This window comes from Peromyscus eremicus, chromosome 4, assembly GCF_949786415.1.
Source record: "Peromyscus eremicus chromosome 4, PerEre_H2_v1, whole genome shotgun sequence".
NCBI classification, from domain to species: Eukaryota; Metazoa; Chordata; class Mammalia; order Rodentia; family Cricetidae; genus Peromyscus; species Peromyscus eremicus.
In genome coordinates, this window is record NC_081419.1 from 31203863 (window position 1) to 31225132 (window position 21270).

General features: G+C 41.3%; 1 protein-coding gene across 1 annotated transcript; it reads left to right on the forward strand.

The window, feature by feature from the left end:
* The first annotated feature begins 1740 nt into the window (after positions 1-1740).
* On the forward strand, positions 1741-20931 carry Tnfaip6 (TNF alpha induced protein 6). The gene is made up of 6 exons (XM_059259140.1): positions 1741-1914; positions 7951-8088; positions 12092-12253; positions 13699-13927; positions 17785-17825; positions 20046-20931. The coding sequence occupies exons 1-6, from the start codon at positions 1821-1823 to the stop codon at positions 20207-20209; spliced, it is 828 nt and encodes a 275-aa protein (XP_059115123.1). The 5' UTR covers positions 1741-1820; the 3' UTR covers positions 20210-20931.
* Positions 20932-21270: the final 339 nt, after the last annotated feature.

The window sequence follows — 21270 nt, forward strand, 5'->3', positions numbered from 1 at the left end:
CAGCATTTGGGAGGCAGAGGCAGGTGGATCTCTGTGAGTTTGCGGCAAACTTGGTTTACATAGCAAGTTCCAGGACAGCCAGGGGTACTTAGAGACCCTGTCAAAAAAAAAAAACAACAACAAAAAGAAACAGCAGACTGGGCCGGGCAGTGGTGATGGTGCACATCTTTAATCCCAGCACTTGTGAGGCAGAGGCAGGTGGGTCTCCGTGAGTTCAAGGCCAGCCTGGTCTAAAAAGCCAAGGCTGTTACACAGGGAAACCCTGTCTGGAACCGCACCCCCCCCCCAAAAAAAAAAGAGAGAGAAAAGAAGAGAATAGAAAAAAAAAGAAAAAGGAGTAGTGGACAGTAGCCAGAGGATCCAAAGAGACTACTACCCCAGCCGACATGGTTTTGTCATTGTTGTTTGGGTTTTTTTACAGGCTTTATATTGTTTTCTAAAGTCTCTAGACAAGAGTTCTTTTTCTGAAAGGCTTTGTCCCACTCAAATGATTGACAAGGCTTTTGTGTTGATTCGGACTTGAAGGAGAGTGGCGCACCTTTGTGTCTGTACGGGACTGCTGGTTGGACCTAGGATCTCACATGCTAGGCCAGCACTGTACCATTGGGTGTCTCTGTCTCTGTCTCTGTCTCTGTCTCTCTCTCTCTCTCTCCCTCCCTCCCTCTCCCTCTCCCTCTCCCTCTCTCTCTCTCTCATTTTGACATAGGGTCTTCACTACATTGGCCAGGGTGACAGGCATGAGAACAGGTTGAGTGGGTAGGTGTATAAACATCTCTGTTGAGTGGATAGGTACAAATGCATCTCTGGAAGGAGAGACGGTATGGTTCAAGCATGCTGTGATGACAACCTTTTGCCATCCGGCCTGACTGGTCCTTATCAGAAATACTCTTGTTATATTGTAATCTTGTCAGGCTTAGACAGTTATCCATCAATGACTTTCTAAGAGAGTTCAGGATGCCAGGTCTCCTCCCAGGACCAGAAATACGACTCAGGTTCTATTCTTCTGACCAGTTGTGAAGCATTCCAGCTTACTGCCTGGCAGGCTGTAGACTATAAGGGGAGGGAGGGGGTCCAGCCCCAAAGTCCTCCAAGCCTGCCAATATCTGCTTAAAATACTCCTTGTTAGGATATTCCAAGGCTACCTGAATGTCCTAAGACTCTCTGAAATTGGACTCTTTTTCTCAAAGCTGAGGGGGTGGGGGAGGAAGGGAGGGAGGGAAGGAGAGAGAGAGAGAGAGAGAGAGAGAGAGAGAGAGAGAGTGTCTTCCGTGCTGGATTTGCCAAACTACATACACTTTCGTTTTAAATTTTCTACACAGACTGACTTGGCAACGTTTAGGAAAAACTGTGCGAGACTATCACAATCAAGTTAAAGATTAACGTTAAACTACAAGCCCCAAAATTAACAATGCAAACAAGGACCTTCAGGATATCTCTGAGAATTCCTGCTGGAGTTCGGTTTTTCTTTAATCGCTTCTGAATCGGCACCAAATGACACAAACTTTCTAACATAAAAGTGTTGGTGACTGACAAAATCAACGAGCTTGTTTCTGAGAAAGTGAATTTAAACCGTGGATGCTCATCCTGCGCCCTCCGGTCTGGGTGCCAATGCAAATGAGTCAGAGGGCTTGCTTCAGACACAGAACTAATTGTGTAACTCGGCAAACGGAAAGTGCCATTGGAGAGTACATGCTGACCTCACGGCCGAAAAAAACTATTTAAAAGATGTGGAAACCAGATGTTTCAGCCGCATTCCAGCCGCTACTCAGAGAATTTCTCCTGGGCAGCCCCGACACTGTAAAACCGCTGCAACTGAAGATATGGTCCTGCTCCTTTGCTTATGGATCCTGCTGTGGGAAGAGGTTCACGGATGGGGATTCAAGAATGGAATCTTTCATAACTCCATATGGCTTGGTAAGAAACTTCACTGACAAGCTTTTTGTTGTGGATAACAATCCTTTGACACTGCAGAGGACTGACTCAAATGAGTAAAAATTTCTAGCATGTTCAAGGCTGATGTTTTCACAGAAAATTCTTTAAAAAGAGAGACACTGACTGACATACCATTAAACAAAGGATGTTTGCTTTTTAAAACTTAAGGCTATCCTTTCGCACAATGCATTGTTCAACAAAAAGCAGGGGTTGAGATGTGTCATCGTGAAACTATATTTTAAGGTTTTCAAAGCAGACATGGTAGCTCACCGGTGAGTATTTCTTTATGAAACTAAACCACCAGTATAATAGATTTGGTTTATTATCATTATCATCATCATCATCATTATTATTTCAACTGTTTTCGTGGTAAGAGTTCAGGTAAGATGGGAGATGCAGAACTTCTACAGTAGCTCTGAACTCCACATACTCTGAGCTGTAGGGTACATCTTAATTTTTCTAACCGTCTTTCAACTATTTTAACAAAACTAGAATGTGACACAGGAAAGAAAATAACAATGCTCTGTACTTTCTGATGCATTCATCGGGCTTTGGTTCTTTTTGTCATGTAAGTATTTTTCTAGACCTTTGGTTAAATGAGGAAAGTTCTCTTTGTTGTCTTATTAAACATAAGGGATGATTTAGGTTAAACACGAAAGAGGAACAATAGACCATTATATTAACACAGAAATGAGTATCAACCCATTATAGCACTCAAAACAATACAAGAACCCTTATTATTCAAGTGGATGTTGCATTTTGTTCATTATTGTATTTAGTAGAGAAAAAAAAATTTGATTGCTTGCTAGAGGATCATCTTATTCTTGCACAGAATAAAGAAACAAAGAAAAAGCAAAATTAACTTAGATCTTGGTTTTATGCTTGCTAGGCAACACATGATTGTAGACTAGTTTTCCCTCTGAGCCGAGTTCTCTTTGGTGGTAATTAGAACCATGAGGATTTCATTAAAAAGCTGGATTTGAACGGCACAGCCTTGCCGCCTCTCTTTCCACCCCGAGCCAGTAACTAGTTGCAGTGTGACCGTTTGGTCAAGACGGGCTCTGAAGTGAATGTAGATGGGTGCACACAATCCAACTGAGTAAATGCATACATGCTTGTCAGAAGTGGGGAAACACCATAGAGCTAGGCAGAATTAAAGTCGTATGGGGATATTTTGAAATACTATCAAATTCTCCTGGGATTGAGTAACTTGAAGTCATTGTTTTTGTAATGAGTATGTATGCTACAAAAATGTAAATGTGGATTAAAAAGCGGTTCTGCCCCAGTGGTGGAGAGGAGCAAGGCAAAGCTTTGTTAAGGGCACAATGTGGATCAGGGGCTTGAGACGCCATCAACTGCTTCAGTCGGGAACACGTGACTGACCAGTCAGCCCAGCACAAATTGTTTACAGTTGGTTAGGTCAATATAATATTAGTAACTGTTTAGGGAGAAAAGAGAGTTGGATTTGAAGGGAAGGATCTGGTAGCAACTGTGAAGAACAGGACATTTGAACTCTGTGACTTCTAATTTCTTTTTTTTTTCTTTTTTTTTTTTTTTTTTTGGTTTTTCGAGACAGGGTTTCTCTGTGTAGCTTTTCGCCTTTTCCTGGGACTCACTTGGTAGCCCAGGCTGGCCTCGAACTCACAGAGATGCGCCTGGCTCTGCCTCCCGAGTGCTGGGATTAAAGGCGTGCGCCACCACCGCCCGGCGACTTCTAATTTCTTAATGGCAACTTAACAAGAAAGAAACTGACAGACAAGAAATGTCAGTCGGTCACCATGGATTCTGAACACTGAAAACACAGAGAACAATTATTTTTAATCTTTTTACTGAATCTGCCAAAGATGGGCAGGTTGTGTACCACGAGCTCCTAGTAGGGTACACCAGCTATCATTATTCCCGTTTGCTAGATGGGAAAACTGAGGTTCAAGTAGTGATGTCTACAAGCTTGCCTAACTCCTCCGAGAAGAACCAGCAGATACCAGAGCCCACAGGCCACTGCTGTCATTTGCCAAAAGGAGAAAAAAAAATCAATTTTACAAAGAAGTGGTAGAGTAGGAAAATTAATAAGATATCATTTCTTTAGACATATGCTTCTTTTAAAAGCTAAAGTTTCATTGTACTAAATTTTGTCTTAATAGCTTAAAATTCTAAACCCAGAAATATTTTAAGTAACAAATAGTACTTTAAAACAATAATGGTCCTGCTTTTGTATTCCAAGTACTTGGGGGACTAAGGTAGGAAGATTGAGAGTTCCAGGCTATCCTGGGATCCATAGAAAAATTTTGCCTCAAAAACTGAATAAATAAACAAACACACGCACAAAATGCTTTGTTTATAATCATCCCTAGGCAGGATCAAGTGTAGGGGCGCATGCCTTTAATCCTGGCACTCAGGAGGCAGGCAGATCTCTATGAGTTTGAGACCAATCTGATCTACATAGTGAGTTCCAGGCCAGCCAGAGCTAGAAAATGACATTGTCTCAAAAAACAAACAAACAAGAAACCAAAATAACTTCATATAGAATTGTTACTGAGAAAGAGGTTCTGTAGTCACCAAGACTCAAGAGGCTAAAGCAGGACAATTAGAGATTCCAAGGGAAGCATAGGTTACATAGTGAGACCTTGTCATAACTGTTTCATTAACTTCCTTAGTTAAATAGTCAAATATCTACATCAAGAATTCTCAATGTGTTTGCTCATAAGGCAAAATGGAATAGAAATATTTAAGAAACTGAAATCATGTCACATGAAGTTTGTTATTTCAGTTATAATAATCTTATTACCCAGACACATGTCATCAGTTTCCAATAGTTTTTTGTTGTTGTTGTTGTTGTTGTTTTTGTTTTTTTAATTACTGGTAAGAAAGTTTAAAATTATTTTCTAAAAGTCTTTGTTAATCTCTCCCCAGAAATGTACTCCATGTTTGGAGTAAAATATTAAGGAAACCAGATTAGGAAGAGTTGTCATACATTAAAATAATTTATACAATTTTTTTCTAATTTTTATTTTACTCTATATTCTTGGAGTACAGATGGATTTTTCAATGTTTGAATTAACAATATTTATTTATTTATTTTAATCTTATGTGCTTTGTTGTTCTGCCTGTGTGCATGTCTATGTGAGGATGCTGGATCCCCTGGAACTGGAGTTACAGACAGCTGGGAGCTGCCATGTAGGTGCTGGGAATTGAACCTGGGCCCTCTGGAAGAGCAGCCAGTGCTCTTAATCACTGAGACATCCCTCCAGCCCCACCAACAATATTTATAATAATTTAATTAAGCATAAATCTTTTTTCTCTACCAAAAGGCATAGTGTCTAAGATACAGATACTTAGTTCAGTGTGGTCACACACATTTTAATTTTTACACTTAAATGACAAGGACAGGAGAATCACAAGTTCTGGGCCAGCCTGGGCTATATACCAAGACCCTATGTAAAAAAACAAAAACCATATAGAAAAACAGGGCTGGAGAGATGGCTCAGTGGTTAAGAGCACTGGCTGTTCTTTCAGAGATCCTGAGTTCGATTCCCAGCAACCAGATGATGGCTTACAACCATATGTAACTCCAGTCCCAGGGGATTCAATTCCCACTTTTTGACTCCTTAAACACTAGGTACGCATGTGGTGCACAGACATACATGCAGAAAATAACATATGTGTACATACAAATTTAAAAATTAATTTTAAAAAGTGATAAATATACTTTAGTTGCCCATGCATGCCTGTCTAAGTCCCTTGAGGGGACAGGGCTTGATCCACACCACCTGGGAAAATTCATCAAACTACATGCTTAAAAAAGAATAAAACTGGGAGGGCTGGAGAGATGGCTCAGAGGTTAAGAGCACTGGCTGTTCTTCCAGAGGTCCTGAGTTCAATTCCCAGCAACCACATGGTGGCTCACAACCACTCATAATGAGATCTGGTGCCCTCTTCTGGCCTGCAAGCATGCATCTAGGCAGAACACTGTATACATAATAAATAAATCTTAAAAAAAAAAAAAGAATAAAATGAAATTAATGAATGTATTAGGGCTTTGGCACATGAAGGACACCCAGGTGGCAGGTATTTACAAAGCAAAAATCATCTCCACTGGTGACAATCTGATGTTGCTAGTATTTTCTGGTCTGTAATTGTGGAATGTAAGCTCAGTTAGTAGAGTTCTTGCCTAGCATGCAAAAAATCCTGGTTAGATTCCCCAGTACCACATAAAACCAAGAGTTACATGCCTGTAATCTCAGCAATCAGGAGGTAAAGGTAGGAAGACCAGAATTCAAGATCTCCCTCAGCTGCATAGCTAGTTAGAGGTCAGCCTGGGGCACATGAGAACTTGCATCAAAATAAACGAGTAAATAAAACTATCAAATTGACTGTTGCCTTCTCTAAGTGATGGATACTTTTACCATATAATTTATGAGAACAGGATCTGTAGCTAGAGTTTTCCTTTCTGGCCCACCTCAGGACAAATCTCTCTCACCCGCCAGACCCACAGCCGCTCAGACCCGACCAAGTAAACACAGAGACTTATATTGGTTACAAACTGTATGGCTGTGGCAGGCTTCTTGCTAACTGTTCTTATATCTTAAATTAATCCATTTCCATTAATCTATACCTTGCCACATGGCTTGTGGCTTCCCGGGATCTTCACATGCGGCTTGTCATGGTGGCGGCTGGCAGTGTCTCTCTCTCAGCCTTTCACTTCCCAGAATTCTTCTCCTTGTCCCGCCTATACTTCCTGCCTAGCCAATGGCCAATCAGTGATTTGTTTATTGACCAATCAGCAACACATTTGTCATACAGAACATCCCACAGCAAGGATCCTTGGAGTCTAGAAAAACATGAAGCACAATCAGCATCATTTCCCATCAAACTGTGGCAGAGTCAGTTTTAGTTTGGGGAAGAGAAATAGGAGTTGAATCAGGACATGTTTCTGGATTTGTGTCTTGCTGTGTGCGGAGGCATTCAAGAATTCCCTGGGAACATCTCCACAGTGGCCGACTGGGCAGATCAGTATACAAAAGCTCAATGGTAATCCAGACAACTGGGAGGCACTACTAGCACCATCAGAGAGAGATAAACGTGTGACTATTGTCTGGGGAACCTCTTCACATTGTTTCTATGGAGACATCACTGCAGTCCCCAAACAATTCATTGAAACAGTGACCCTACTGGAAGACAGGACTTTGTCGTCACCTAAAATATGTTGGGGACAACACGTGAACAAACAAATCAGAAAAAGTGGTTATGGATGTGCCAGTTCTCTCTCTCTGCTGCCTTCAAATCCCTTTTCTTTGGTGCTCAACTTGCTTGCTGAGGTTTCCATCAGATTTCCCCGCTGTTTTAAAGTTCTTTACGGAATTCTCAGTTACATCATCGTAATCGTTCCCTCAGTGGACGTGTCTGCCTTCCTTGTGGGCTTCCATGATGAATCATTTTCACTGGTTTATTTTGCCTTCTAAGTTTCCTTCATCTACTTCCTTCACCTACCTTTCTAAGCTTTTATGACTTAAAGCCAAAAGATCATCAAAACTTTATTACTTGTGTGTAATCTAGAAATATAATGTGGCCGGGCGGTGGTGGCGCACGCCTTTAATCCCAGCACTCGGGAGGCAGAGCCAGGCGGATCTCTATGAGTTCGAGGCCAGCCTGGGCTACCAAGTGAGTCCCAGGAAAGGCGCAAAGCTACACAGAGAAACCCTGTCTCGAAAAACCAAAAAAAAAAAAAAAAAAAAAAAAAAAAAAAGAAATATAATGTATAAAAAAAACACTTTCTTTTATGCTATCAGAAGCAATCTAAAACTCCAGTCTTTACATGGCCTCTGTTCCCCCCGAAAATTCCCCCTTATTCTTTTTCTCCCCAAAGCTTTCTAACAATAAAAACTTAACTACCATGGCAGCTGACCTAGAAATTTCTTTGGCAAGAACATGTATCTGATGCAATCTTCCCGCTGGGGGAAATTTTCCTTTGTTCTACAAGAATAGAGAATAGTGCACTGATGACATTTTGTAAATTCACAGAACAAGCAGCGGGTGTGTACCATCGAGAAGCTCGGGCTGGCAGATACAAGCTCACCTATGCAGAAGCCAAGACCGTATGTGAATTTGAAGGTGGCCGCCTTGCCACCTACAAGCAGCTAGAAGCAGCCAGAAAAATTGGTAACTAACTTGACCACAGTTTTTTGTCTTATTTATCCTTGGTGGAGGGATTCCACCTCTCCTATAACCCTTATTAAGACTTTTCTCCCCAGCCCTTTGGGATTGTTCTCTCTGTTGTGGGAATGTCTTTGCTTTCTGGGATTCTCTCATTCCTTCTGCCTAGAGTCAGAAGTTCCTAGTAACAGCGACTCATGGGGGGTGGGTACCACTCAGTGAGAACTAAGAAAGTAAAAGTCATGGCAGAGATACAGAGAGTTTGGGTAAGGAACAGACATGAAATTACCACAACGAGCTTTATTAGGAGAGAGAGCCTCCGGACAACATCAGGGGCTACAGGGAGACATGGCTGGGACTTCAAAAGTTGGAACTAGAAGAAGAGACAGAGCATCATGCCAGAGAGAGTAAGATGAGGCCTTCGAGGAAGAGCGAGAAAGAGAGAGAACTTTCCTTTAAAAGACCTGAAGAGAGTTTCAAGTGGAGAGTAGGTAAGATAGGCACCATGGACACCTAGACAAGGATCTCAGGGGAAAAGGCCTTCGAGTCCTCGGAACAGAGAGAGGTTTCAGATTTCCCTGGATTTCTAGGGGGACTTGGGAAGTTCCACTCCGGTGATTTAGCCTGGCTTAGTGTATGTGACTCCGGGCACAGCAGTGAATGCTAGACAGGACCACAACCTTACCTTGCAGCTGTGAAGGGGTGGGGCTACAAGGCCACAGCACAGCGTGGCACCTCAGTTCCCTGTCCCCAAGAGTTCTAGGAAAGAGAAAGAGGCAGGTAGAGGTTCTGTGGTCTAAAAATAAGCCCGAAGGAAACCTCTTTACCTTGGTCTCTTTGAAACACCGTGAATTAATGTTACTGTAATTGATATTCACTTAAAATATTGTTCTATCTATCTTGACATGTGAATGTTGGTTTCCTCAGCCATTAAATTATGCAATTTTACAAATATTTACCTAGTAGGGGCCTCTGTGACCACCACGGCCATTAGAGTAACGATCAGAGGGATGAGAGAAGGTAGTACAGTTCAGCATGACTCAGTAGCTGGTGTTGGATCAAATTTTGGGAGTCTGACCCTCAGTAGTTTATTTTAGGTATATTTAAGCACCGCACAATTGGTGATAATTAATCCATGTGCACAACAAAGCTTAAGATGTGACTACATGGAAACCCTCTGTAAAGTACATGTGACACCTTCCGTAAAGAAAAGGTCTATAGATTGACAAGTTCACAATAAGGTTTCTGGAGGAGGATCCACTGTGGTCTCAGCCACGTAGAGAGCACAAAAGTCACCAGGCTGTTAACCTGTTAACTTCTGTTCCCAGCCTTCCCGCTGGAAAACAGCTTGTATATTGTTCTCTCTTTGAAGAGACAACCCTGTGTGTTTAACATCCCTGGTTCCCCTGGTGTTTATCTGTAAACACAAGGACCCCTGTAACTCTCACAGTAGTAGAAATGTTATAATTTAAGGAACTTTTCTCTTAGTTTTGTTGTTTTGTTTTCAAGATAAGAATACCACAATTTAGCCCAGGCTGGCCTCAAACTTATAATCTTCCTCGTGCCTCTGCTAACCTCGTGTTGGGATTACAGGTATATACCCCCATGCCCAGGCATTTGTAAAAATATGTTTTGACAGGAAGAGAATGCTGTACTACTGTACTACTACCATAGGATTAAAAACTGTAAGGCAAGCCAGGTTCACATATTCAATCTCAGCACTCAGGAGGCAGAGGCAGGCGAATCATGAGTTCGAGGACAGCCTGGTCTACAAAGTAAGTTCCACGACAGCCCCACACAGAGAAGCCCTGTCTTGAAAAAACACAAAAAACAAAACTATAATCCTAGTAGCACTTCAGAGGTAAAGGCAGGAGCATTAGGTGTTCAAAGCTAATAAACTTTATTGTGCACACAGGTTAATTATCACGAATTCTGTGTGCTGTGCTTAAAATTTTCCTACAGTGGTAGGGGAAAAAAAACTTGGAGGATGATGCCAAAAGACCTCCTGAAAACTCCAGCAGTTAACTGCTGCTATTATTTGGGTATTTGGTCAGTTGGTTGAGATTTTTTGTTTTGTTTTGTTTTTGTGAATTTTGTTTGTTTGCTTTGAGACAGAATCCCACATAGCCCACATTGGTCTCAAATTCACTGCATAACTGAGGCTGATGCAGAGCTAATCCTTCCTCAGCCCCCCAAATCTTGGGTCTACAAGTGTAGTCTCACTCTATAGCCCCAGCCTGAAACTTGCTTGTAGACCAGGATAGCCTTGAACTCACAGTTATCCCATCTTTGTCTGCCTCCCAAGTGGGATTAAAGCTGTGTACCACTGTGCCTGGCTACTACTACTTGCTTCTTCTACAAGAAAGCTGGCTCCCCTCTCCCTTGAGTCCCCCCTTCAGGACTCCTTTCCTTATAGGCAAATACCTGGCAAAGCCCATGCTATTATTATACTTTATCCCAGACAAACACACAGCTGTAAGTTATCCCACAGCATCAGTAAGCGAGTGTTTCCAAGATCACCACTGCTAACCAGAATCCAAGGATGCTCAAGTCCTGTGCCTCAAACCCACGGCCAGGCCCTGCTGTACAGGCTCAGGCATGCCACCACCAACCTACACCCACATCTCCTTTTTGTTTTAGTTGCTAAGCTTGCTTGACTTTTATTAGTGTTTTTTTGGTTTGGTTTGGTTTTTTTTGAGACAAGGTCTTGCTGGTCTCACACATGCGATCCTCCTGCCTCAGTCTCCTGAATACTGATATTACAGATGTGAATATCCTGTGTATTTTATTATTTATTTGTTTGTTTGTTTGTTTGTTTGTTTGTTTATTGGTTTTTAGAGACAGGGTTTCTCTGTGTAGCTTTGCACCTTTCCTGGAACTTGCTTTGTAGACCAGGCTGGCTTCAAACTCACAGAGATCCGCCTGCCTCTGCCTTCCGAGTGCTGGGATTAAAGGCATGTGCCACCACCACCCGGCCCCTGTATATTTTAAATCAGAGATTATTTATAATATCTACCATACTGTAAGCACTGTGTAAATATAGTTCTGAGGAAATAATGACAAGAAAAATATTTTTACAAGTTTAAATGTGTTTTTTTGTTTTTTCTGGTAGGGATTGAATTTAGGGCCTTATGCATAGGAAGCATGTGCTCTACCACTGAGCCACAGCCCATGTCAGATGCAGATCTGTCAGGAAGTCACTTTGATTCCTAGTTGGCTGAATTCACAGATGGATGCCTAAGGGTCTTTACTCAAAGGCTCACTCAGTATCCTCAGAGGAGAGCTTGATGATTGAAATCAGATAGTTCTCATACATAAGTCCCCATGGACTTAATCCTAGTCTACTGGCATTTGTTTTTGTTTTCAAATACGACCACTAGCTAGTAGCAGTCAGAATTGACATTTTATAGCCAGGCATGGTGGTGCTGCACACCTGTAATCCTAGCAGCAATTCAGAGGTGAAGGCAGGAACCTTGGGAGTTCAAGGTCAGCTTCAGCTACATAGAGAGTTGGAGGCCAGCCTGGGTTATATGAGATCACGTCTCAAGAAGAAAAAAAAAAAAAAAAGTAAGCCGAACACGGTGGTGCATGCCTTTAATCCCACGACTCAGGAGGCAGAGCCAGGTGGATCTCTGTGAGTTCGAGGCCAGCCTGGTCTACAGAGTAAGTTCCAGGACAGCCAGGCCTGTTACACAGAGAAACCCTGTCTCAAAAAACAAAACACAAAAATGAAGGGAAAAAAGCGTGTATGTTTTATTTGTATTTAAATTTTGGTTTGGTTTGGTTTGGTGTTTTGTTTGTTTGTGGTGCTAGGAACTTAATCCAAGGTCCATTGCTTGGTACTCACTATGTAGCCTAGGCTGGCCTTGAACTTAAAATCCTTCTAATCTGTCTCCAGAGCACTACAATGGCAGGGGTTTCCCCATTCTACACAAAGTGGGTGGCTGCCTCCTCCGACCAGGTTGGGGACTTTTTTGGGTGAATCTATAAGCTTCTCTCCCTCTTTCAGGATTTCATGTCTGTGCTGCTGGATGGATGGCCAAGGGCAGAGTTGGATACCCCATTGTGAAACCCGGGCCCAACTGTGGATTTGGGAAAACTGGTATTATCGATTACGGAATCCGGCTCAACAGGAGTGAGCGATGGGATGCCTATTGCTACAACCCAAATGGTTTGTTCTTTGAAATGATAACTCTGTTTTTGCAAAAGCAATTATACAAACAACAGCAGCAAAGCAGTTACCTGCCAAGAGATTACTAAAAGGAAACAGCTTTTCCTTCTAAAAATGAGTGAATGTGGTGAGGAGGATGATAAAATTCTACCTACCATTCATAGGTCCTTCCTTGCTGTTCAGGGCATTGAATTGTGTTCCCTCACATATTCTCACTAAAGCAGAGTTACTCTTCATTCGTGCTCCTGGAGAAAAGAGCAGACTCTTCTTTTCAGGTCTGTTCTCCCAGACAACAGAACAAAGTGTTATTTATTATGTTCCTTCCCGCATTTGCCAACACACTGATGTGATGAAGTGTTGGATCTACTTTATGAGGAATTCCGTATCACAGTAGGAGAGTGATAGCAACATTCTAGGCTCCTGTCACAGCATTGCTTAGTGGTCCTGACCATCGGAGAACAGCCTTGCGTGTCCACGAGCAACTTATAGCTCAAAATGAAATAGAATCCAAGTTGAAAGAATTTTGCTTAGAGCTGTGGATACTACACTCATTCAAAACAAGTACAGGCATTTATCTCAGGACTATGACCAACAAGTCACTTTGGTTCCTTGGTTGGTTTGTTGGGTATTGTTTTTGTTACTGCTCTTGCTGTTTGGGAGTTTTTGTTTATTGTTTGTTTGTTTTGCTTTGTTGTAGTTTTTTTTGTCTTTGTTTTTTTAGACAGGGTCTCATTGTACACCCCTGGCTATTCTGAAACTCATGATGTAGACCAGGCTGACCTCAACCTCAGAGTGCTGGGATTAAAGGTGTGTGGCACCACACCAGTCCCAAATCAACTTGTACATACTTTAAGCTCTTAGTCCTAGCCTGTGCTATTCTACCACATATTTAGTCATTGTTAATAATCATTGCCAGAGTCTAGAATAAAGCCAAGTATGGTGGCGCAAGCCTTTAATCTTAGCTGTCAGGAGGCAGAAGCAGGCAAATCTCTGGGAGTTCGAGGCCAGCCTGGTCTACATAGTGAGTCCCCGGCCAGCCAAAGCTATATAGTGAGTCTGTGCCTCAGAAAAACACAAACAAACAACAAAGGCAAAGTATCGGAGAAATGAAGAGGTGTTAATGAAAGGGATCTTCCAGGATCCATTGTCCCCTGATAAGGATGCCATCTTAATTCACAAATCTTTATAAATTGCTGTCTTTTCTCATGGCAGCTAAGTACTTCTTACTCTGGGCATATGTGCACAGAATCCTGGGAGAGTTGCTCTTTCCCAATTCTCAGGGCACTCAGTTTACTTTAAAAAATTTTTAAATTTAAAGAAAATTTAGAAATTACTATTAGCTATAAGCATACACAATATATTATGCATAATATATTGTCATTTCTTTAGTACTTTATGTAAAAATAATAAATAATATCTAAGCAAACCTTCTTTTCTTATTTCAGCAAAGGAGTGTGGTGGTGTCTTTACAGATCCAAAGCGAATTTTTAAATCTCCAGGCTTCCCAAATGAGTATGACGACAACCAGGTTTGCTACTGGCACATTCGGCTCAAGTATGGTCAACGAATTCACCTGAGCTTTTTGGACTTTGACCTTGAACACGATCCAGGCTGCCTGGCTGACTATGTAGAAATATATGACAGCTACGATGATGTCCATGGCTTTGTAGGAAGGTGGGTAATGCTTCCCTGCCCAGGATGAACTTCCAGTGTTTATCTGATGCGTCTTTAGTTTTCTCTCCCCTGTTCCTATATTGGTGATACTCAGTATTTCTACTCTCTCCAGCAGAAAGTAACACTTTTCCTCTTCCTCCTCTTCTTCTTCCTTCTCCTCTTCTTCCTTTCCAACCTTCTTCATCTCTTCTTTATCAGGGGAGCTGGGATTGCAGGCTGGCCTTGAACTCATTTTGTAGTTCAGACGGGCCTTGAACTCCTGATCCTCCAGCCTCCACCTCCAAAGTGCTGGGATTACAGGCATGCTTCATCCCCCCCATCCCCCATCCCCCACTCCCTTGTTTCCATATAACTCACCTACAAAGATTTTCCTGAGTTGACTGTGCCTACACCGATTACAAAAGCCGTGAAGCTGCCTTTGATTGTTGACCTATAAAACTTCGTTGTCTAGTTAGTCAAAACCTCATGTGACTAAAGACATGGGAAATGAAATTCCTGTTAAAATGTGCAAGTCAGTCTCTCCCTCTCTTACTCTAATTTTATGTACATAGTGAGTTTTCTGTAATCCAGGCTAGCCTCAAACTCACTATGTAAAAGAGAATGACTTTGAACCTGGTTCTTCTGCGCCCACCTCCCAAGTATTGGAGTCACAGGCATGTGACACCAGGCCTGGTTTATTAGATGCTAGGGATGGAACCCAGGACCTTGGACATGCAAGATAACCACTCTACCAACTGAAATACATCCACTGCCAACTTCCCTTATTTTCAACATGCTTGGACACAGTCTTTTTGTGTTCCCACCCCAATTTGGGCAGGTGGGAAAGTAGGGATCTTGTGCTGTAGCAGGCCGAATGAGTGTAGTGATATTCAGATCTGCCACTGGCACAGTACACTCAGTGTGGTCTGTATATTCATCTGAGAGTTAGGATTTTTGACAGTGAAGATGATCCAGATTTCTTGGCTAACTTTGAACTCACGGAAATCTTCCTGTCTCAGCCTTCTGAGTGCTGGGATTACGGGTGTGATCCAAGATGTCCTGTGTCAATCCTGAGATTCGCTGGAGAAAAATCAGTTCCAGCATTGTAGGCCAAATTTGAAACAAGCTTTACTAAAATATTAAATACTGACCAAGATGGCCGTTGGTCAGGACAAGTCTTGGAAATACCCCAGCTGAGTGGCCCCTAGATATGTGTTGTCATGGCTTTTATGAACAAAGTTCAGAGGCCACCGTACTTTCCTATGAAGCTTTATTATTATTTTTCCAAGAACTACAACTCCCAGGAGCCCAGGAAGTTAGTTACCTGGTCCTTGGCAATGTGGAGTTTACAACTACAACTCCCAGCATTCCAGAAAGTTACCTGGTTCTTGGGCAGGTGGGGCTTACAGGTTAATTTTGGATCTTACACCTGCTCCAACATCTTCATATAGCTTAAATTTTGAACGCCTTACAAAACATTTCTAAACCGACATATATATATAATCAGATGTTTTATAATGCAAGTCCCATTTAATAACTTGTATTATTACTTATCAGTGGACTATCACTTACCAATTTCCTACTGTACATGGCAGGAACTTAGTAGAAGAACCCAGAAGAGGGAGCAGTTCAAAATGGCAGGCTCAATTGTTTCGCTTTGTCTAGGTAGGGTCTCTGTATGGAGCCCAGGCTGACCAGGCTGACCTTCACTGTGTAAGTCCAGGTCATCCTGAACCCTCAGTTCTCCTGCCGACTGGGATTGAGGTGTGCACACACACTCAACTCAGGCGCAATCAGTTTTTGTGTTATGTTGAAATGTGTGACTTAAAAACAATTAAAAATGGGGATTTCTTGCACAAACTATGGGGATTTTTGACTGAAAGTATGCATAACAAAAAATACAGGAGGCTGAGAGGTGAGAACTTTTTGGATCAGGAAATGCAGCCAACTTCATTTTTTTTAAAGTATTCCTAGTATTCATGAAGCCCTGAATTTGATTCTTAGTACCCCAGCATGCAGTTGAGCACATATACATAGACACACATGAAGCTTGTGAATTAGATGATGTTTTAATTCTAAAATCAATTAAAGACCTAAATAAAATCATATAGTACTATTTTCAGGTTTTTTATAAGGCTTATTTATTATTTATTGTATTTATACATGTAATTTTCCATTATAGTATACTCATCCTTTCTCTGGAATTGTTGTAGTTTTAGAAAGCTATAAAACCTATATATTTTTAAATGAATTATAAAGGAATTATTTCAAGTCGTAATTCAGAATAAAAACAAAATCTTATACTAATAGGGTCTATAGTTAGGTATTTCATACCTATGATTTTTCGGCATTTTAATGTTTATCCTATAGCTTATAATAATACCATCAACTAAACACCCACACCTCCCATCACTACCAAAATGCTGTGAGTAAAGGCTGGGACCAAGAACAGGGTACCAAGCTGGGTAGTGGTGGCGCTCACCTTTAATCCCAGCTCTCGGGAGGCAGAGACAGGTGGATCTCTGTGAGTTCGAGGCCGGCCTGTTCTACAGAGCGAGATCCAGGACAGGCACCAAAACAACACAGAGAAACCCTGTCTCAGGGGAAAAAAAAAAAACAGAGTACCAGGCAAGTGCTCTACCATTGACTCTATGCCTATTCTTCACAAAATTAAGTGTTAAGAAGAAACTTAGGGTTGGAATTCCACTGGTAGAGTGTCAAGTGCAGGAAGCCCTGGGTTTGAGTCCCTGCACCCCACAAAACTGGACCTGGCAGTGCGTGCCTGTGACCCCAGTATTTAGAAAGTAAAGGGCGGAGGCGGAAGTTCAAGGCTGTCCTCAGGTAGCACCAGAGTTTCTGTTTGTTTATTGAGCCAGGTTCTCACTGTTTGTTTAGCCCTGGCTGGTCAGAAACTCTATGTAGACCAAGCTGGGCTGAACTCACAGGGATCTGTCTGCCCCTGCCTACCTATGGCTGGGCTTAAAGGTGTGTGCCATCATTCCTGGCACTAATTTGACTTTTCAAGCCAACCTGGATACAGGAGACCTTGCCTCAGATAAATAAATAAAACATGGAAAAAAACTGTTAACCAGAAACAATTTTCTTTATTTTCCAAGTGAATTCACATTCTCTGCTGAACAAGTAGTTTTACAACTTCTTTTTTTTTTTTAAAGATTTATTTATTATTATGTATACAGAAGAGGGTGCCAGATCTCATTACAGATGGTTGTGAGCCACCATGTGGGTGCTGGGAATTGAACTCAGGACCTCTGGAAGAGCAATCAGTGCTCTTAACCTCTGAGCCATCTCTCCAGCTCCGTCTTACAACTTCTTAAAGGAGAAAGGCTACAAACATCTTACAAATCTAATTAAGACTGTGGGACTGGACATTGTAACACACGCGTTAAGTCCAGTACTCAAGTGGCAAAGGCAGGCAGATCTCTAAGAGTTCAAGGCTGGTCTGGTCACTACCCTGGTGAATCCCAGGGTGCCAGTATTATGTAGAGTGACCCTGCCTCAGAGAAAAAAAGAAAAAAAAAAAAGATTGTAAGATTAATTAAAACTACATCCTTTACTATCCTTACAAATCTATGCTAAAAAAAAAAAAAAAAAAAAAAAAAAAAAGAGTATCCCAGCATTAGGAGGCAGGGGCAAGCAGTCCTCTGTGAGTTCTAGGCCAGCCCAGCCAGCCTTGTCTACATAGTGAGTTCTAGGCTAGCCAGGGCTACATAAATGAGACCCTATCTCAAAAACCATTTTTTTTTTGACTAGAGAAAATTTGTGGGGAATAAAGTATTTTGTCATAAATAAGAGCCATATCAACAGTTGTGTGCTTCTTGTGTGTGTGTGACTTCTCTTTTCTAAAAACTCTCTTTCAGATACTGTGGTGATGAACTTCCAGAAGACATCATTAGCACAGGTAAAACCCAAATTACAGCAAAATGTTCCTTTGCTTTTCATACTGCCCTCAAAGTCAATATCATGTACCTTTTAAACCTGAGAGGGGCTAAGCATGGAGCCATGCCAGTTTTTATTCTAAAGATTTTGAGCAACTCTGTGATCAAAATGGTGTGTGTGTGGATAGTTCTCATCGGCAGGCATCAGCTGGAAGCCACGAGTCCCTGAGAACTGTTGTTGGCATCCCCAGGGGTCTGGAGTGGTAATAAATGAGTGGGAACTGGCACTGAGCTCAATAGTAAAGTCCTCCTTTTGCACATGCAGTGGCCCTAGATTTGATTCCCAGCATAGTAAATAATAATGATAACAATAACAACAACAACATTCATAGTAGCTGGAAATATTCACTAATAAAAGACTTAAGTGAATTATCAAGTAGTTAAACACAGCGTCCACCACAGTAAACGACTGCATTGTTTGTATCCCATTTCCATCTCGGTACAACAGTCCTTACAGCTCCTTGTGGTACTTTCAGCAGCCATTGCATAAGGAAAGGAAAGTGCTGGGCTGGACGGCCATAAGCTTTCTTTATTGGCAGCCACAGGGAACTTTTAGTATCCTAATTTAATGTAAATCTCAAAAGGCTGGATATAATAGGCAATGCTTGCTAAATCACACACACACACACACACACACACACACACCCAGAGTTATTTTGTATGCTTATGTTCTAAGAAGTAACGCCAGTTAAAAATGACCTCTTAGTAACATAAATTGATCACAATTGGCAATATCACTCTTTAAGTTATCTTAAACTTAAACTCTTTAAAATTTTTGTTTTGGTTTTTTTTTTTTTTTTTTTTTTTTGTTTTGTTTTGTTTTTTTGTTTTTTTGAGGCAGGGTTTCTCTGTGTAGTTTTGGTGCCTGTCCTGGATCTCACTCTGTAGACCAGGCTGGCCTCGAACTCACAGAGATCTGACTGCGTCTGCCTCCCAAGTGCAAGGATTAAAGGCGTGCACCACCACCGCCCGGCTAAAATTTTTATTTTTAGCTAAAACCTTTGTTTTCTCGGAAGTCTCTGTTTTCTTTCTCTTTCCAGCGCCAGGACTTGGCATTCTGATAGGTTCTGTTTTCTCTCCAAGTCATAAAATTATCACGACGCTTCACACCTAAGAACAGCAGCGCTCCAGAGACTGGCGGTGCTGAGTCCTTTTTAATGGCCTCCCACAGCCTGCCTTGCAGCCTCTCAGTTCTGAGGTGTCATTTTTACAGGCTGTGAAGCTCTCTACTCCATCCTTGAATGATGACTGTCTAAACCTTATTAATTTGTTATTGTTACAATCTTCCCAAGAAAGGAAACTCACTATAAAACTCTTATTTCTCTTATCTCAAGGACATATTTTATGTTAACAGAAGATTGGAACAAGGTTGGCTTTAGAGCTTTACGAGGGAGCTGGAGCATAAAAATTCTTCTTAAAAAAACCAACAGCATTAACCGGGCGGTGGTGACGCACGCCTTTAATCCCAGCACTGGAGAGGCAGAGGCAGGCGGATCTCTGTGAGTTCGAGGCCCGCCTGGGCTACAGAGTGAGATCCAGGAAAGGCACAAAGCAACACAGAGAAACCCTGTCTTGAAAAACCAAGAAAAAACAAAACAAAACAGTAGAGCTGGGTGTGGAAGCAGAGGCAGGAGGATCACACAAGAATTTGAGGATAGCCTGGGGTACATAATGACTCACAGGGCTACCTAGTGAGATTCTGTCTCAAAAATAATGACAAAAAGCATGCATGGGAAGACAGTCTATTTGTCCAAAACAGTTAACTTACAGCTAGGGTAATCAAACCGGCACTGGGGTTTTTAAGAATTCTTTATCTCTAGCAATGCTTTATTAGATTATTTGTATTTTGTTTATAAGATTGTTCTTTGTACATTAGAGACACTATTTTCTCTTGTTTTGACTTCCTCTACCACATAGTAATTTTTTTTTTTTTTTTGGTTTTTTGAGACAGAGTTTCTCTGTTTAGCTTTGCACCTTTCCTGGAACTCACTCAGTAACCCAGACTGGCCTCGAACTCACAGAGATCCGCCTGCCTCAGCTTCCCGAGTGCTGGGATTAAAGGCGTGCGCCACCACCGCCCTTCTCTTTTAAGTATTCTTTTGTGAGATTAGTCATTGAATTGTCAGACAAATCAAACTGGAGTAACCTCTTTGTTCTTATGTGTGCCTCCCCCACCCCCACAGGAAATGTCATGACCTTGAAGTTTCTGAGCGATGCATCCGTCACTGCCGGAGGTTTCCAGATTAAATATGTCACTATGGAGCCTGCATCCAAATCCAGCCAAGCCAAAAATACAAGTAGTACTGGAAATAAAAAGTTCTTACCTGGAAGATTCAGCCATCTATAAAATTTTTTAAAGGAGATGTTCAAAACATACAATATTTATATTTGTAGCTGTTGGATCTCCTTTGTTCTCACTTTTGTATTTTTATTATTAACATGTATTTATTATTTTTCCAAATGTGAAAACAATATGTAATTGTGGGGGAAAATTGAAAAATACAGAAAACGGGCTGGGGAGATGGCTCAGCCGTTAAGAGCACTGACTGCTCTTCCAGAGGACCTGGAACTCGATTTCCAGTACCCACATGGGCAGCTTACAATTGTCTGCAACTCCAAGATCTGACACTCTCACACCGACATATATGCAGGCAAAACACCAGTGCACATAAAATAAAAATAAATAATTATTTTTTAAAGAAGAAAAATAAAGAAAACTTCAAATGAGTAAAAAAAAAACTCATAATTCTACTACACAGAAATAACTAGTATTAAGATTTTTCAATGTTTGTCTTTCATTTGTTTTTCTACTTGTAGCATATGTATATATGTAACTATATGTATTTGTATTTGAATTTTGTCATTCTGCATTATGTACAATTTTATAACCTGATATTTTTAATGTTAACATTTATAACTTGAGCAATTCCCAAGATCACTGAGTTTTCTACAAACTGGGACTTTGAGCAGCTATAAATATCCCCTAGTATGATTGTTTCCTGCTTTATTTAAGCCAAATTAATATTGGGATTTTAGATTGTTTTCATAAAAATTGCTGTAATAAATACTCTTGGATATAAATATCTTGCAGGTCTTTGATTTTATGGGGACATAGGTCTACATGTAGAAATATGAATCAGAAGCTAATAAAATAGAATCTTTCCTTTTTAAAGTTTATTTATTGAGTGGTGTGTGAGTGTGTGTGTGTGTGTGTGTGTGTGTGTGTGTGTGTGTGCATGCTCGAGCACATCATGTGCATGCAGAAGCCTGTGGAAGTTAGAAGAGGATATCAGATCCTATGAAACTAGAATTACAGTTAGTTGTGAGCTGCCATGTGGATTCTGGGACCTGAACACAGGTCCTCCAGAGTGCAGCAAATGCTCTTAACCACTGAGCCACCTCTCCAGG

Excerpts from the sequence above, each read along its gene's own strand:
- Tnfaip6 (XM_059259140.1), top strand. The coding sequence starts at position 1,821 with ATGGTCCTGCTCCTTTGCTTATGGATCCTGCTGTGGGAAGAGGTTCAC. Across the intron at positions 12,254-13,698 it reads CTATTGCTACAACCCAAATG|CAAAGGAGTGTGGTGGTGTC; the intron begins GTTTGTTCTTTG and ends TTCTTATTTCAG. Across the intron at positions 13,928-17,784 it reads GTCCATGGCTTTGTAGGAAG|ATACTGTGGTGATGAACTTC; the intron begins GTGGGTAATGCT and ends ACTCTCTTTCAG.